This window comes from Ostrea edulis, chromosome 2, assembly GCF_947568905.1.
Source record: "Ostrea edulis chromosome 2, xbOstEdul1.1, whole genome shotgun sequence".
NCBI lineage: Eukaryota > Metazoa > Mollusca > Bivalvia > Ostreida > Ostreidae > Ostrea > Ostrea edulis.
Genome location: NC_079165.1, coordinates 19401727 through 19419658, shown reverse-complemented (window position 1 = coordinate 19419658; position 17932 = coordinate 19401727). Strand labels below are relative to the sequence as shown.

The following is a 17932-nucleotide window of genomic DNA, read 5'->3' as shown; positions in this document are numbered from 1 at the left end:
TTTGTGAGTCCATGGTGATTTCCGGGGTATCATCTGAATCAATACAAAATTTTGACTTTTTATGGGCAGGCTCATTCATTTCATTGGATTCAGTAGGTAAAACCGGGAAACAAACCACAAAATGATTTGGTGACCAATTGTTTGGGTTGCTATTTTCATTGTGTGACCACATGATGTAGATGGGGAACCCTGACGTACCTTTTCATCTGAAAAAGGCTTTATTTCTTGATGAGGAAAATGTCTGTTTACAGCAACATTTTGTATTGTCGGATAAATGCTATATATTGGATGATTAAGGGTATTTGCCGCTGCGAAAAATGAATCAAAGAACAATATTCCCCTGATTTGATTGAATTTAGAGTTTCATTCTGAATCGACTTGAGAAAATTCTCCGGTACAAGTGATCTGTCCGATACAGACGTCTCCACAACATATTGTACACTTGTGGGATGAGAACACATCTTGTCGTAAGTTGCCTATGATGCATACTTTCTAGAATTTTTTACAAGTTCTAATACGGTCATGATACGAAGTTCGATATGTCTCTCTTCATGACCAAAAATGGCTTTGGAAATAGCGTCTCGGCAATTTTGTCCAGATTACCATCTCTGGGCAATATATCGGACCTCATTGCACTCAATTATGCGCATGTAATATTTAGAAACAGTATAAAACAAGGTGTGTTCTTAAAATTAAATATCCTAGAAAGTGCCTATACTGATGAAAGGCTTAACATACCGTAATATGATATTTGTAACATTAACACGATATGACTAATTTGGACCTGTCCTAGAGTCAAAACCCTAAGGTTGCAAAATTCATAATTTGGTACATCCTTTCCTGCTTTTCCTAAATATGCAGTTAGTTTTATACCGTAACAGCAAACATAAAGAAATCTTTCAAATGATAAAGACAATAATCATTATAATAATTTTGGCCCCACCCTGAAACCAAAATCGTTTCCCCCTGGGATATTTTGGAAGGGGTGACCTACTCTTTCTAAATATCTATTTAGTTTCAATTTAGTATCAAAAGCATTAAAGAAGAAATTATTTAAATGTTTTATACACATACACCATATAATACTGGGGTCAGAACCTCTACCCCGCGGATCATGAAATTTACAACTTTGGTAGAGGCCTTTCTGCTCTACATCATTGTGTATTTAGGTTTTTTTTTTTTTTTTTTTTTTACACATGTGTGGTTGTAGAGAGGAAGATCTTTGAAAATTGGTCAATGTTTGGCAGTTTTTCCTCCATATCTACTATCCCAGGGGTACAAGAGTCCTGAAATTTACAATCTCTGTCCCCCTTTGTCCCAAATATGTTTCATACCAAAATTGAAAGGAATTTAATGGTACTCATCAAAAAGAAGTTTAAAATGTTGAATTGTTCACACATTTGATAACTGACCATTTTGCCCCACCCTGACACCAAAACCTCGACCCTTTGGATCATCAAATTACAATTTTGGTAAAGGACTACCTACATATATATCTATTTAGTTTCAATTTAGTATCAATACGTTGTATCACTAAAGAAGATGTTATTTAAGTGTTTCACACATAGACACTACATACCAAGTTTGGCCCCACCCTGGGGTTAGAACCTCTACCCCGGGTATCATGAAATGTATAATTTTGGTAAAGGCCTTTCTGCTCTACCTCATTGTGCATTTAGTTTTTCTTACACATGTGCGGTTGTTTTTAAAATTGGTTAATTGTTGGCAGTTTTTGCCCCGCTCCTAAGGACCCAGGGGTGCAGGAGTCTTGAAATTAAGAATTTATGTCCCCTTTGTCCCAAAGATGCTTCACACCAACTTTGGAAAGAAAAGAATTAGAATGGTAGTTATCAAGAAGATGTTAAAAGTGTTGAATTGTTAACGCACGACGACGGACAACCAATTCTCCAATTATAGGTCACCTGACTTTACTTTTACCTAGGAAATTAAAATAATAAAAACAATAATTTCATAACCTCCTGCAACCACCTGTAAATGACAAAATAAAACTACAAAACTATGGAAAACGTTGCGCAGTAAAACTTACTGATAAATAACAACAAAGGAAAATGGCACAATATAAAAACAAAACAAAACAAACCAAAAAACAAACAAACAAAAAACAAACTACCCACCCCCCACAAAAAACAACAACACGAAAACCAAAAAAAAAAAAACAACAACAAAAAACTCAACCCCCCCCCCAAAGACCAAACAAACCATGAGATATAATGTTAAAACATCGATTTATTTAATTAATATATAAGTATATGAGATATAATGTTAAAACATCGATTTATTTAATTAGGATGTAAGTACATGAGATATAAAGTTAAAACATCGATTTATTTAATTAGTATATAAGTACTTGGTACCTCCTTTAAACTTATTAAGAATTTCCTGAAAGATAACAAACAAAAGTTGTCAAAACTAACGTAATACATATACATAAAGTAAACATGGGGACGAAGTCAATGCACAATTTGATTCAATAAGCAAATGAATATTACAATACTCAAAATTTTGCAATGTAAGATTTTTTTCAATGAAACATTTCTACAGAAACCCTCTCTCAATGGGTAAGCTTTAAGTGGTGTAAGATAAATTGCATAAATAATTTGAAATTCAGTTTCGTTCTTGATATTGTTCCAAATGTTCTTTAGCATATCAAAAATCCTATCTAATACACATATTCAATAATCAAGCCTTCTCATTGGTTAATAAGCTAGCCTTCTCATTGGTTAATAAGCTAGCCTTCTCATTGGTTAATAAGCTAGCCTTCTCATTGGTTAATAAGCTAGCAAGAGCTTACACTTCGATGAACTTTGTTTACCTTGGCTCTAGTTCTGATGGGATCTACCACTACGACCTCGCCGTCTCAACACCCAACAATAACAAATACACTGCATCCAATATGCAGTCAATTAGCAACCTTATTCTTCTAACATTAGACGTGAGTATAGCAACTTGACGGGATTCAGGGCTCGTTCAGTTTTCTAAGTCTGCACTTTTACTATAACTAGATTATCTAATGTGAAGGTCATCATTGCACCCAACTTGTTTTGTTATCAATTATTTATTATTCAAATCGTACGGCTAAATCTGAATATGTTAATACATGTATTAATGTTTGCTTATTAAATTTCAGAAACGTTTTTGCTATCACGGATTATTTTTTGAGATGATGTATTCCTACGCATTTTAAGTTTGAAAATAAGAGCCCTCCGAGACGAAAATGGAATTATAAGGATTTAACATTCTTTTTGAAGAATGTATCGATGTGAAAACTCTGGACATTGTATTTAGAAACTTTACTTATAAGTGCAGTTTGTGAATAAAATAATAAGAGTTTGCATATCGATAAATTCTTTAAAAGGAATAAATTTTAAATTGAAAATTGTCTTTAATAGGGACACAGCTGGTGATATTTCGTAATAAAAGCAAAACCCTTCTTTGGCAAAGGGTTAAAAACAATGACTTTATAAAAGGTACATCGATAACAAATTCAAAACAATGACACACACTCGCACGCTTTCTCTCTTTCTCACTATTACATTTCTATAATTGATAGAATATTGTTCTAACTAGTTTCTTTTGATAGCGTCTTTTAGATTTTTCCGAAATATTTCCATACACTGGGAAATCCCTTCATCCGGGAACTCTAGGTACGACTCGTTTTCAATAACGTGCAGAGGAGACATCGGCATTTCCCGGACAATATTTTTTTCCAACAGAATTAACAAAAGAATATTTTCTCCCCCACGGGAGTAAATACTTTCCATTCGCGCCATATTGAATTCAAACATACACCAATGTGACTTCAAAAAGTGTGACGTCATTACAAAAACAATTCGTCTGCTGTTATGTATAGCGTTTGTTATATTTTCAGCAATATCTATTCCTGGAAGGAAATCCCTGTCATGAATGCAGACTTTTAGTTCATAGTTCTCCATCCTTCTCTGAATCTCATTTAACACAAAACTTCTGTCCTCCTCCGCGTATGAAATAAACGCGTCATATTCATAATTAACCCTTTTCTTAGTTTTCTCTAATTCTGGAAACAGAACACGTTTAGTGAGATAGTAAATGTAGAGGATTTTCCATCGGTAACGATAGATGATTCGATAAACTATCAAGCTGAAAATAAGGCATATAACGGAAGACGTCACGATTATCAGTAAACTGTATGAGGAGCAATCCTTCTGCAAAATTTGTACAATATTTGGCAAGTCTTGAAGCGATAAAAGGGATCCATTCTTGTATGCACATGTTATGTTTTCCAAATGCGTAAACCTTGAGTGATGGTATCGGCTCATCCATTCAAAAAAGAATGTGTTCTCACAAGAACACGATAACGGATTTCCTAGAAAGTTAATTGTGAAAGTTTCATGTAGTGGTAATAAATTAATGGCCTGTTCATCAAGTTCTGTTAAAAGATTGTAAGACATGTCAAGATGTTCAAGCAGATACATATGGCTGATATCAACTGTCCATTTCTCCATTCTATTGTACGAAATATTCAGAAGCTTTATTCTGAAGTTGTTTCTGAAAACTCTTCGAGGCAAGAAAGTGATTTTATTATCATGTAAATTTAAGACAGTTAGATTTCCGTTTTTCCTTAGGATTTCCCCATTACTGTCTCTTTCGAAACTATGACTTAAAAGATTTTGAGAAAAGTTTAATATTTCTAATCTTGGAAAGCCATTCAATGCTTGAGTTGAAATATCAGCGCATAAGTTGTTTGAGGCATCAATATATGTAATGTTATGGGATCCAAAAATCGGACCATTGAACTTAAAAATAAAATTGTTCTGAAAGTGAATATGCTTCAGATTACATTGTCCAAAGTGTAGTTCATAAACAGGGTACGTTAATTTCATGTCGTTGGCATAGAGTGTGTGAATATTTTTTGGCAGGTAAAACGTGAATATTGGTGGCTTTCGAAGTTTTAACACGCCATCAGATTCCATTTCTTTAACAATACTTTCGGTTGGAGCTGTAACCTCTGGACGGTTGTGACACGATTCAGTATAGTCGCTGCAACCATCGAAGTAATCATTATGAGAATGTATTTGGAAACTAACGTTAAGAGTCTGCAGGTTGTGTAAAGAACGTGTTTCTAATACGTACATTCCATTATCCATCTTATTGTCGCCTACAGACAAATGTTTAAGAGACTTTGGTAGATTGTAGGTAATCAATCCTGTTTCGATCATCCCCAGCCTGTTACTGTCCAAGTATAGTTCTTCCAGCGATGTCTTGTTAAGATATTTCGTATGATTGCGTAATAGGATCGTTCCTAATCCAAATGTACAATGTATTTTCACAAGTCTTAGAACTTTTATGGTACTATCCTGGAGGTCGTACGAAATATTTCCAAACCCTCTGAAGCCTAATCGACTATTGTACGACATGTTCAAATACTGCAAGTGTGTCTGAGATGCCAGTGACCCAATTTCGATATTTGTAATATCACACAAGGATAAATCCAAATGAGTTAGGTTGAATTTATCAAACACGTGCGATGTTAGGGATTTGACACGACACACACCATCTGATCCAGATACATCCAAGATTTTTAATGTTTCGACTTTCTGATATGAAAACATGTCTCCGAAATTTCCGTTTTCACAACCATCTATTCGTAGATGGAATAATGACATGAAGCCGTCAAAAATACCATAAGGATAATCTTTTTGTGTACAATTATTATGTTTCAGAGACAAATATCTTACATTTGACATGCCTTTCATATTAGACAGGAAAGAGACATTTATTTGAGTTTTGTCTATATTGAGATGATTCAGTTTTGTATATTTATTTAGATTTATCAATTGATGTAATTTGTTGAATGACAAATCTAGCCATGTCAAATTCTGTGGTAAATTATCTGGGACGTGATCAAACCTATTATGTGCTAGGTTTAAGTGAGTTATGTTTGATTTTTCAAGGAAACAAGGAGGAACTTGTAGATTTCGAAAAGAACAATCCACTTGCAATGTAGACTCCTTCCACAGGCAAATGGTGGTATTGAGTGTGCAGTTGTCTTTCGTCCGAGCGAATGGGATTGACAGCGCTAGCAGTAGACATACTTTGAAATCCAACTACAAGTAGCAAAAACTATGTGTTAAAAGAGAATAAGTATGAAATGGAATACATGTATAGGAGACTGTAGATTTAGTATATTTTGCGGATTGGTATAAAATCGTCAAATTAGTAATCATCATAACAATGTTGATTATAAGACTCTCTTATGAGTAGCCATGAAATATAAGGCGATTGCACCCGAGGGTTGCAAAAAAGCTGTGAAACCCGAGGCTATTGTACCTTGTGCCTACCTGGTTCAAATCCCGCTCGCGCCGGTAAGTGAGAAAGTTTCCCAGTTTACTTTCGGGAGGTCGGTGGTCTCTTCCCAGGTACATTGTACCTGAGTTCTCCTCTCTTCCACCAATAAAAACTGGGCACCACCATATAACTGAAAAATTGTTGAGTGTGGCAGAAAACAAACAAAGAAACATAAGAGAGTATTTTTCTCTCATATTTCTAGAATTTTCCGCTTTTCTTGTGCCTAGCGACGCCATTTTGAGAATTTTCCAATTAATTAATTTTTCGCTGTACATTAAAAATAACACCAGAATCGAATTGTACGACCTTCACTTTGGCAACTACGTTGCCGACAAAAAATCGGCCGACGAGTGTATAAGTGAATTGCATTAGAGTTATTCCTCTTTGAATAAATCAATAATCAGGGTGATGCGTGACGTAACTCGACAGTCCATCAGCGCGAAACATTTTGACAGACCTAATCAGAATATGAATCCACAACTGCACGTTTTTTTCTTAGTGGAGCATTGATATTGATATTAATTGAGCAGTTATTTAATGACGAGTGTGTGAAGAGAGATTCCAAGTGGTTTTTGTTGGTGAATATGGGCATGGCTAGACTTTCGTTTTCCATGCGTGCAAGGGCTCGAGTCTCATGGACATTGAAGACACTTATTTAACCTGAGACACAGACAGTAGACGTTGACAGAGTGAATGTGGAGGTAGGCCTAGAAGTAATAGACCGTGTGGGCTGGGTTTCTGTGAACTGACTGGCAAAATGCACAGGATGACATAGGTGTATGAGGAATTTGTGACTGTTGTTGAGTGTGCGGTAATTGTTCAAAGAATGTGTATTTTTGTGTCCGGTCACATACACCTGGAGATTATCAGGGACATTACAATCTGTCATTTTTTGTACAAGATCTTTGCAGACGCTAGTGTTCGTCAATCGAGGCGAGGTAAGTTGCAAGCTAGTTGTGTATTGATTATGACGTCACGGGATATGTAAGATAAACGTCACGTGATATGAAAGATAGAAATATCTTACATACCTTTCTTTCATAGAATATCTGTATCTTACATACGTAGATATGAGGGAAAAGTTATCATTGGCTTTTCTCAACTTCGCTTTTAGTCTTGAAATGCTTTGACACACGTTTATCTCTACAAATTATCATATTTTACACGCACCTAAACTACCATGTGTACGGTATCATAGGAATCTGTTTGATGTTTTATGATATGTAATCAGTTTTGCCCCGATAAAGATCTGATGAGTTCATACAATCTAATTGAAATCAGACTACTTAGATCCGTGCCGTATACTCTGCGTAAGTACTTACGCAGAGTATACGGCGCGGATCTAAGTAGTCTGATTTTGATTAGATTGCAAGTCCATATTACTGGATTTATTTGGCATATCACTTATAGTTAGTGATATTTCAATATAAAACAAAAAACAGCACAAACACGAAATTTATTGGCCAGAAGGGTTTTGGGAAGTGAAAGATGCGCGTGTCAACTGAACTTATTTCCTCACGGAAAAGAAACGTGTTTGGAAGAAATACTTTGTTTACAAACGCTCGAAAATTACAATGGGAAAGCTGGTAAATTTCAGAAGATGAACGTATGAAGTGAAAATAACTGTTAATAATAATAATAATAATAATAATATATATATATATATATATATATATATATATATATATATATATATATATACATGTATCTATCTATCTATCTATATATATATATATATACAAAACACGAAAATGACCAACAACACGAACAACCAGATTGTCAAATTTTCGGGACGACCCGTCCCTTCTTCAGGACAAACGAAAAGAATTACATAATGTGGCCAATATCAACAGAGCATAATAACAAAAACTACATATAAATACATCTAACACTACAACTACACTAATCCACAAACGTATTTACAACGCAGACTACATGTTTTTGGTCTTTAGGCTTGTCAATCAATGTTAAAAGTGGAGCGAATTAGGACATGCCTTATTCGTCCAAAGAGCCGTCAACATTACCATGAGGGGCGAAGATAACGAACAATGATCAATCTCATAACTCCTATAAGCAATACAAAATAGATAGTTGGGCAAACACGAATCCCTGGACACACCAGGGGCGGGATCAGGTGCAGAGGAGGAGTAAGCATCCCTTGTCGACCGGTCACACCCTATATCCGGATCTGGTAAACGGATTTATCCGTAGTCAAATTCAGTGCGGCAAGAACGACCTAACAATCAGTATGAAACACGTCAGACAGATTTGACCCAATGATAGGTTGTATTGACGAACTAGATCGTTATAATGACCACAGAATTTGCGAAATGCTGACTTCAATCGAGACTGTTGAAACCCCTGTACCATCAACTTGTTGGTCAATAGCTTGCCTCGATTTAAAAACGGACTATACGCAGAACAAGCTCTTGTGTATCGAATCAGTTGAGATATATAAAGACCATATGCATGTGGTAATGGAATATATAGGCCCGTCGGACTATGAAATTGATCCTGGAAGCATGTAGTGCACTCTGTATTGACACAATACACATTCTGAATACAAAAGTCTTGAAGTGGGTCATGATGCGCCAATCCATTTGACATATAAATTGATTATGTATTTCTCTGAGAGGGTGGTTGTCAGAAAATGTTGCTGCAATATCTGTATCAATGACGAGAAAAGTCCAGGAAACCATTTGATCTACTTACATCCCTAAAGTAGATCATGATGCACCGAATAAGATGAAATGTTTGAAATATTAACCGATGATGTAGTTCTGTATGAGGGAAGTAGTGAGAAAATTTCAGGGCAATAGCTGTGACTATACCGAAAAATATCTGGAAAACTATTTGACCTACTTCTAGCTCTGAAGTAGGTCATGGTGCACCAATCCAGTTGAAATGCTAACTGCACTTTTATTCCTCCAACGGGAAGCATTTGACTTAATTTCAGGACAATATCTGTATCCGTAGCGAAAATGAGTCCGAAAAACTGTTTGACCTACTTTTAGATCGAAAGTAAGTCACAGTACACTAATCCAGCTGAAATGCAAACTCACTCGTAAGCTTGTTGAGGAAGAAATTGCGACCAAATTTCAATGTCATACATGCTACTGTATGCTACTGTTACGAAGAAAGTCTGGAAAACATTACCTTGGACTGACACACCTGCCTGGTCTAAGCCAGTTGAAATGCAAACTGAACTTGCATTCCTTCGAGAGGAAGCATATGACTAAATTTCAGGGGAATATCTGTATCCGTGATGCAAGAAGCCCTTACTGTTTGACCTGATTTTATTCCGAAAGAAGGTCAAGGACGGACCGATCCAGCTGAAATGCAAACTGAACTTGTCTTCCTCCTAGAGGAAAGAAATGCCAAATTTTCATATCAATATTTGTATCTGTAACGAAAGACAGCCCGGAAAACTTTGTGACCTACTTATAACCCTAAAGTAGGTCAAGAACACCAATCCAGCTGAAATGCAAAGTCACTCTTGTGTTTCTTAAGGGAGAAATTGTGACCAAATTTTCAAAGTCGTACATGCATCCGTTACGGAAACAGTCCGGAAAACATGACCAGCCAGCCAGATATACATACACACCCATAACATAATACGCCCCGTGTAATGCCGGGTGTATAAAAATAACAAGAGACACATCGCTCACCCGAGTCACCTTAAAGATTTTTCCTATGTAATTTTATGTAAAACTTTGATCCCCTGTTGTGGCCCCATCTTACCCCCGGGGACCATGGTTTTGACACACTTGAATCTACACTATGTCAGAAAGCTTTGATGTAAATTTGTACCTTCCTGGCGCAGTGGTTCTTGAGAAGATTTTAAAATAGTTTCCCTAATATATTTGTATATAAAAATTTGATCCCCTCTAATGGCCCCATCCCACTCCGGTAATCATAAGGTGAGAGTCAGTTTAGAGATCATCTTTAACGCAGAAAATTAAGAGTGACGGTAGATAAAGTCACCGATATGTATCTGAACTTCAACCAAGGAACAGTGTTGTGAACATAATAAGATTGATTGAATATTGTTTATCGTCCCTCTCGAAAACATTTCAGTCATATGGAGACGTTACCATTGCCGGTGAAGGACTGCAAAATTTAGGCCTGTGCTCGGCGCTTACGGCCTTTGAACAGGGAGGGATCCCTATCGTGCCACACCTGCTGTGACACGGGACCTCGGGTTTTGGCGGTTTCATCCGAAGGATTTCTAACCCAGATCTCCACGGGACTGGCTCATATAATATCTCTATTATGCCAGACGATGGGCTAAATATGAAAAAGAAGAACTTGGTATATTGTCAGAATGGATTAAACGTATTAGAGGAATATCCCGCATTAGACATATTAATACAAAAATACGTACCATCTACCCTTCTGTGATTAGTAATTAAACATTAATCAAAGAATCAGATAGGTTACACGAGGAATATATTTTGGTTCAGCTGAGAAAGTTTGTAACAACATCGTCTTTGTAAAGCTCATTATTACAACTATTTTCCCACTGCCCTTTCAAAGGACGAAATTCTTCAAAATCAGGCTTCACTTTTAGACACATTTGATATCCTAGTCAAATAAATATCAATTACTATTCTTTTTTCTACCTACATGTATACTGGATTCCCAAACTTCACAAAAACCCTTACAAAGAAAGATATTTGCTGGATTGAGTCAATGTTTTACCAAGTCCCTATATCAACAACTGTAACAAAACCTTCACATTTTTTTGGCACACTGTTTTTGCCTATAATAGCTCTAAAACTTCATTGTTATTTCGGATTTCAAACTTTTCGGTTGAGCATCACTAAAGAGACATAATTTGTCGAAATGCGCATCTGGTGCATCAAAATTGGTACCGTATCAGTTTTACATCATGACCTCTGGGTCGAGGCCTCTGCTGGTGGACTGTTAGTCCCCGAGGGTCTCTACAGCCCAGTAGCTAAGTACTTCGTAGTAATATAGACGGCTGTATGGGGTGGGTAAACAATAGACCTATTGTTCTCGAGAACAATAGAAGGGGTCATATTACAACCTTGACCTACTTAAGGACAATAGATGGATGACGTCATAGGCTAAAAATAGCTGGAAAAACCCATGTCTATTGTTATCGAGAACAATAGAAAGGGAGTGGGATCGAAGATCAAAGGGGTAGTATAGGGTGGGTAAACAATAGAGCTATTATTCTCAAATAACAAAGGACCCGAGTCTGGAAATTCCGAGTGAATAAGGGATACGGAAAAACCTGACACGGTCTTTGTAAAATTCCTGTAACGTTAAACCAGAGTGGCGTATATGCATTGGTAAAGATATGGTAAAACGATGAACGGAGTTACGATAAAGTGCATGCCATTGTTCACGGGATGACAAAAGCTTTCAATCCCGTAAAACGAATGCGTACAGTGACACCGAGAAAATAATTTTATTTCTCGTTAGATCATCGATGGAGCGGATCGCATCAGATAATCCAAGTGACTCCGAGTGAAGAAACTTGACACTTATTGTACTTTAATGCATCGATGGATATACCTGTATCTATCAGAGACTATTCTCATTCCGATGAACATAAGAAAAAAAAAACAAAAAAAAACAAGTACATTCTGAAAAGAAAAAGTTTTTATTTTCAAAATAATATTACTATGGAGTGACAAGTTTTTTTTGATTTGCATCTAATCAACGAAGAGATTCCATAATAATTAATTTTACTATTACTTTACAATCATCAACATTCAAATTTGATACGAAATACACGAAAGAAAAAAAAAAGAAAAAATTACACCGTGTTTTAATTTGACACGTAAAAAACTCTAGCCACATGATATTTTCGACATTGAAGTCGTATTCATGTAACGAAGCATCTACCTTGAGTGTTTCTTTTCAATCAAAGTAAAACCACATAGATATGGATCACGAGCTGATACATCTGTCGTTTACGGTATATCAAAAGTTTTCAATTCTGATATTTGATACGAATTAAACACAAATGCGAGTAGTGTCCCCGAGAGAGGCATCTTGAGGTGACATTTTAAATGAACTTCACGTGGCAATCAATTCACCTTGTGTATTTGACAGAGAGATTACCCAGTCAATAAACGAAAACAAAACAAGTAGTCATTGTTATCTATGTCTGTGAATTTTAATGATTGATTTAAAAACTAACAAAATGAAAATCTGTAAACTCGATCTGAAAAAAAACAAACTTTAACAAAATTATTTTAAAGAAAAAAACACTTTGAAAGATATACATAAATATTTTATTAAAATCATCTATTCAGCAAAAAATCCTCTCCAACAACAAGTCACATACATATTATCATATAATACTTAAAGTTGCATCCTTTTACACCATATAAACATTGGCTGGTCTATATATTAAAATTTGAATTAAAGCACATGCATTTAGGTACATGTATGACTACAAGGCGATCTTGCTTGTCTGTAAACATGGGTTTGCAGAGTATGGTGGAACAATCTGCATTGCAACCAGAAAAGGAGTGATCTGCCCTGCTATGAAGTTTGCGAACAAAACCTTTGCACCCATGACATCTGAAATAATTACCAGGAAAAAACCCCAATCAAGATATACGTTTTTACTAGTACATTAAGGCTACTTTGTAATATAAAATTCAGTACAGCCTTGTGCGAAATACGCATCACAAAGTCTATTGAATACTGCACTATATAGACTACATAATGCATCGCTATAGAGAGATAGATTCGGATAGCCTATATTATCATAGTTGGAAAAAATATATATTTGACGTACCTTATTGCATATTGGATGCTGTCCGCGAGAGGCAAAAATCGGTAATGTCCGATTGTTTGGTGATGACACTATCATCGTTGTGATTCACGTTTGTGAAAAGGATATGTCAATTTGAAATCCGTCTTCCCGATTAATTACTATCAAAACATGCTTCGCACTGTCCGATAAGCACCCCGACACAGGCAGACCAGGTAAATTACACCACCCCAAACCATGCGACACAGGTAAACAGCCATGGCTGACTATTGTTCCGATTTCTGATTGGCCAGTTCAGAAATGACGCGGGATTTCATTCCGGTTGGAAATGGGGGTTTGTTGTCATAAAATGGGGGATATGTTTAGAAAATCGGGATTTCGGGGTGTTTGCCATCCCGATCGGAATATCGGGATTTCCCTTTTCAACTGCTTCAAATCGGGAGAATCCCGCACAAATCGGGAAAGTTGGCATGCATGCCCACCCAAACGATGAATGAGGTACCGCAACACCCATACCATATGCATCGGTTACTAAAGAAATAGAAAGTAATTATGAATGAAAAGTTTTAAATTTCATCAAAAAAGTATTCTTGATATGAAGGACACGCAATACTGTAACCCCCCCCCCCCCTTCCCTACTCAATTATGAATGAATGTCAGATACTTAATATTAAAAATATACCTTAAATTATTCATCATTGATATGTTCTCTATTTTTATCCTTCATCATCAATGAGATTCCCTCTTTCATTACTAGTGTATAGAACACACATTTACGCACATGAACATGAAATAATGCAACAGCATCTCATGGATATACAGCTTTTATAAAGAAAATAAAATACAGATTATGAAGACAAATAAATAAAATAAATTTTAAGTAAATAAAAACCATGCGATATGATTGATAAGATCTGAGTTGAATGGAAACATCAGAATATCTCTCACGTCAGGAGCCAAATAATGAAACTCTTCATTTTATTATTATTATCATTTCAATTACGTTGAATATCACATATATTTTAGAAAAGAATTAATATAATTAAAGTTGTTATAAACAATAGATGAAGAAAAAATGTTATGCATAAATCTCCGCTACGGAATTATTCATCTGAAACCTATTCAAGCTGATGTCATCTAACATTTCTCTTTTTTTCTATTTTCCAAGACTTTCTTTTTATAAAAACATATGCATGTTAAAATAAATAGAGGAATAGCCAACAAGCTTAAGAAATAAAAACCGAACTGTGTACTTTTATCACTGTTTATGTGGGAAATGGTGGTCCTGTCACTTTCGTTGACCGGGGTGGCTCGGATCGATGAGGATGGGTTTTCGCTGGTGATGATGTTGGTCACGATTGGTATATCAGTGATATTGTTGTTGGTTAGCGATGTAGCGTTAATGATGTTACTAAATTTTTTGGTAATATTTATAGACTGTCTAGTGGTGTAAGATCTATCAGAAGTCCTAGTATAGTTTTATATTGTGTCTGTTGTTATGGTGTGTATTGTACTGGGGTCAGTAACATGTGGTGTTTGAATGTAGTAGTGTCTGTAGTTACAGCATGTAATGTTGTAGTCTCCATAGTATAGGCATCTGTATAGGGGGGATAAACAAAAGAATGATGACGTCATCCATTGTTCTCGGTGACCTACTTTACGGGTCTATTGTTTACCTGGGTTTTTCCATCTATTTTTAGATATTCTATTGTTCTCGAGAACAATAGAAAGGGTCATATTGCATCCTTGACCTACTTAAAGGATCGATGGATCGAAGATCAAAGGGGTCATATAGGGGGGCTAAACAATAGAGCTATTGTTTGCAAATAATAAAGGACCTGAGTCTGGAAATTCCGAGTGAATAAGGGTATACGAATGGGATCGAAGATCAAAGGGATTGTATAGGGGAGGGGGGATAAACAATAGAGATATTATTCTCAAATAACAAAGGACCCGAGTCTGGAAATTCCGAGTGAATAAGGGTATACGGAAACACTTGACACGGTCTTTATAAAATTACGGTAAATTTACTATTTAAAATTTTGGTTAAGTGGGAGAACAGTTACGTTTCAATTGCATCAGTACAGGTACAATAAAAAGATGATTGAATATCTCGCATATGTATTACTTGACTGAAAGAGTCAAAATTCACGGTGCATGGATATATTTAAATACCCGTATTCATTTTTTAAAGACGTGTTTCAACTTGTTTTTGTTTGATTATTTACTGGGTCGAGCAGAATTTTAAGGTCTGTTTTCGCATGTTGCTCATTGTTAAACTCAATTCAATACCATTTACGGTATAGAAAATGCGTGAAAGGTCCTTTAAATTTACCTATCGTATTTTAGGTTTACTCATTCGAATCTTGCAAGTCTTTACTTGTACAATTAAATGACATTTATCAATGTCATGTTCTATGGAGCACCAAAACAAAATCATGTTTTCCCTCGGATGCAATTTTTTAGGCTAAATAAAATCGTCTTTTGCTTTAAGAAAATTTATTTTAAAAAATTATCACATCACAATAGTCTTCGAGACTTTGACAAGTATGTAAAATACCTAAGTGATGGATTTAAAAATAACCTGTGAACTTTTATGTAAATGTTTTTATTCTTAAATTGTTTTTCAACTTCAGTAAATATTTTGAAACATATTTCCTATTCTAGTAGTCTGAACAGTGGAAATCTCTTTTACCGAAATCACTTCTATATTATTGTTTGAAATTATACGAATGGATTTTCTTTAATTACTCAAAAAGTATAATTTACTATATATGATAAAACATTTGTAAAGTGGGAGTACTGATACAGTTATTTACAATTTCGAAAATAAGTTTGTAATTTAAAAATGAGACCATTGTGTCATATTCTATCAAGTGCCTTTGAAAGGTCACCGAATATCATACCATGATTTTTGTTCTTCGTCAATACCGTGTACGATACTACGACTCGCATGATACGTTTCTAATAATTCATAAACGGTAAAATATCCTGGTCGGAATTCGGCTTCATATCGATGAAATAAATCATTACTATGGAAATAATTATGTAAATGTTTTGAAAACGATTATCACCATGATTTTACTAATGCATGATAACAGCAAGACATGCCTCTATAATTAGATACTATCGATGGGTCTTCCATTACAAAAAGAGCAATGACATGTGCAATATTCCTAAAAGATAAGAACATATCTTCTGACAATGACCTATTGAATAGCATGGAAGGAACGGTGCATTCAGTTGATTTCAACATCTCGTGACTATTACAATCTGGGTCAATAGCTTTGTTGACTACAAGTATTGTGATGATATCTACTACTTCTTGTTCGTCAATAAAAATGTTACTTAGAGAGCCACTACTTAAACTGTACGTATTTGATGAGAAGCACGCATTCAAAGCTTCCATTTTGTCAATATCAGAATACATTGTTATCATCAATTTGTATTGGATATATTTCATTTGATAATTTCTTATCAAATGAGTTTTTCATCAACCTTCAATATAACTCACTGTTGCCTTCCTTTGCTTGAATTCGTCTAAGTAGGTTTCAATGCTATCGTAATAATTGAATATCGCATGATATTTCCATATTATTAAGCGAAATGCGAAATTTTCTATAAGCGGACCAATCAGAGTCGTCTTTCGTTTATAATGAAAAGGTGAAGATAACGAACAGTGATCAATTTCATAATTTCCATAAGGAATACAAAATTAAGAGTTGGGTACGCACGCACGACCCCCATCCCCTGGACACACCAGTGGATGGGATCAGGTGCCGAGGAGGAGTAAATATCTCTCTTCAACCGGTTACGGCCCACCGTGAACTCTATATCTTGATCAGGTAAACAGAGTAACCCGTAATCCAAATCAGTAATAATGCTTTGTTGCAAAGTCGATTTCTCATTCTGATGAGTTTTTTTTCACATGTATCATCGAGTCATGCCATGGATTTTCTCGCGGACAAACTGTTATGGCTTGCTTAGGTATTCATTCACGAACACAAGAAAGATTTTCGGATCTGAAATTTTCTGTTGCCAATTCTAAAGTATCTGCTCCGTTGGTGATACTCACCCAGTCACAATTTTCGATTGATAAAGTCATTGATTTTCATAAACACATACTGTACGAGTGTATGCGCGATTGTAATTTATATTCGAAATAAGCGAGATGATCGCTAATCGAGGATTCTATTCTCAACCGCTTCACACGATTGAATGTCTGTAGAGTTCAGTATTGGGTCAAGCAGTACTCGATTCCGTGTAGCGTCAGTTATATTGTTTACTAAATTGTGTATGGAAACAATTTCACGGACATTGTGTGATAGTGGAGCATTAAGGAAATGTACATCTAAATCGTCTTCTATGTTTATTTTGTCAGATTATATGTAAACTTTATCTAAACTCCATGAGAGTTTGGTCCAAAAAGGGCTGTCGAAATGCGGAGGTCTCTAGACACAGCAAAAATCATAATTACAGGTGCAGTTTTCTATTTCAATCCATATGCATTCAAGATCGGCGGACTCAAATTATGGGCGTCTTATAGCGCGTATTTCATTTGACATATACATCAAGACATAGGGCTCACGGTGGGTGTGACCGGTCGACAGGGGATGCTTACTCCTAGACACCTGATCACACCGCTGGTATGTCCAGGGGTCCGTGTTTGCCCGACTCTTTATTATGTATTCCTTGCGGGAGTTACGATTTCCATCACTGATCGTTATCTTTGCCTATCATAACACCGCCTACAAAACAATTTCTGTATTTACGGATTATATCATTAAAGTCATCAATAAGTAAGCCATCGTTGCTCACGGAATTATCTAG

The 17932-nt window shown here is 35.7% G+C and overlaps 1 protein-coding gene across 1 annotated transcript in view; it reads right to left on the bottom strand.

The window, feature by feature from the left end:
- Positions 1-2229: 2229 nt before the first annotated feature.
- Positions 2230-17932, bottom strand: part of LOC130052148 (toll-like receptor 4) — a 29981-nt gene continuing 14278 nt past the window's right edge. Inside the window, exon 2 of the mRNA XM_056156308.1 lies at positions 2230-6104. Within this exon, the coding sequence (XP_056012283.1) occupies positions 3585-6104 (2520 nt within the window). The 3' untranslated portion in view covers positions 2230-3584. The remainder of the gene's footprint in view (positions 6105-17932) is intronic.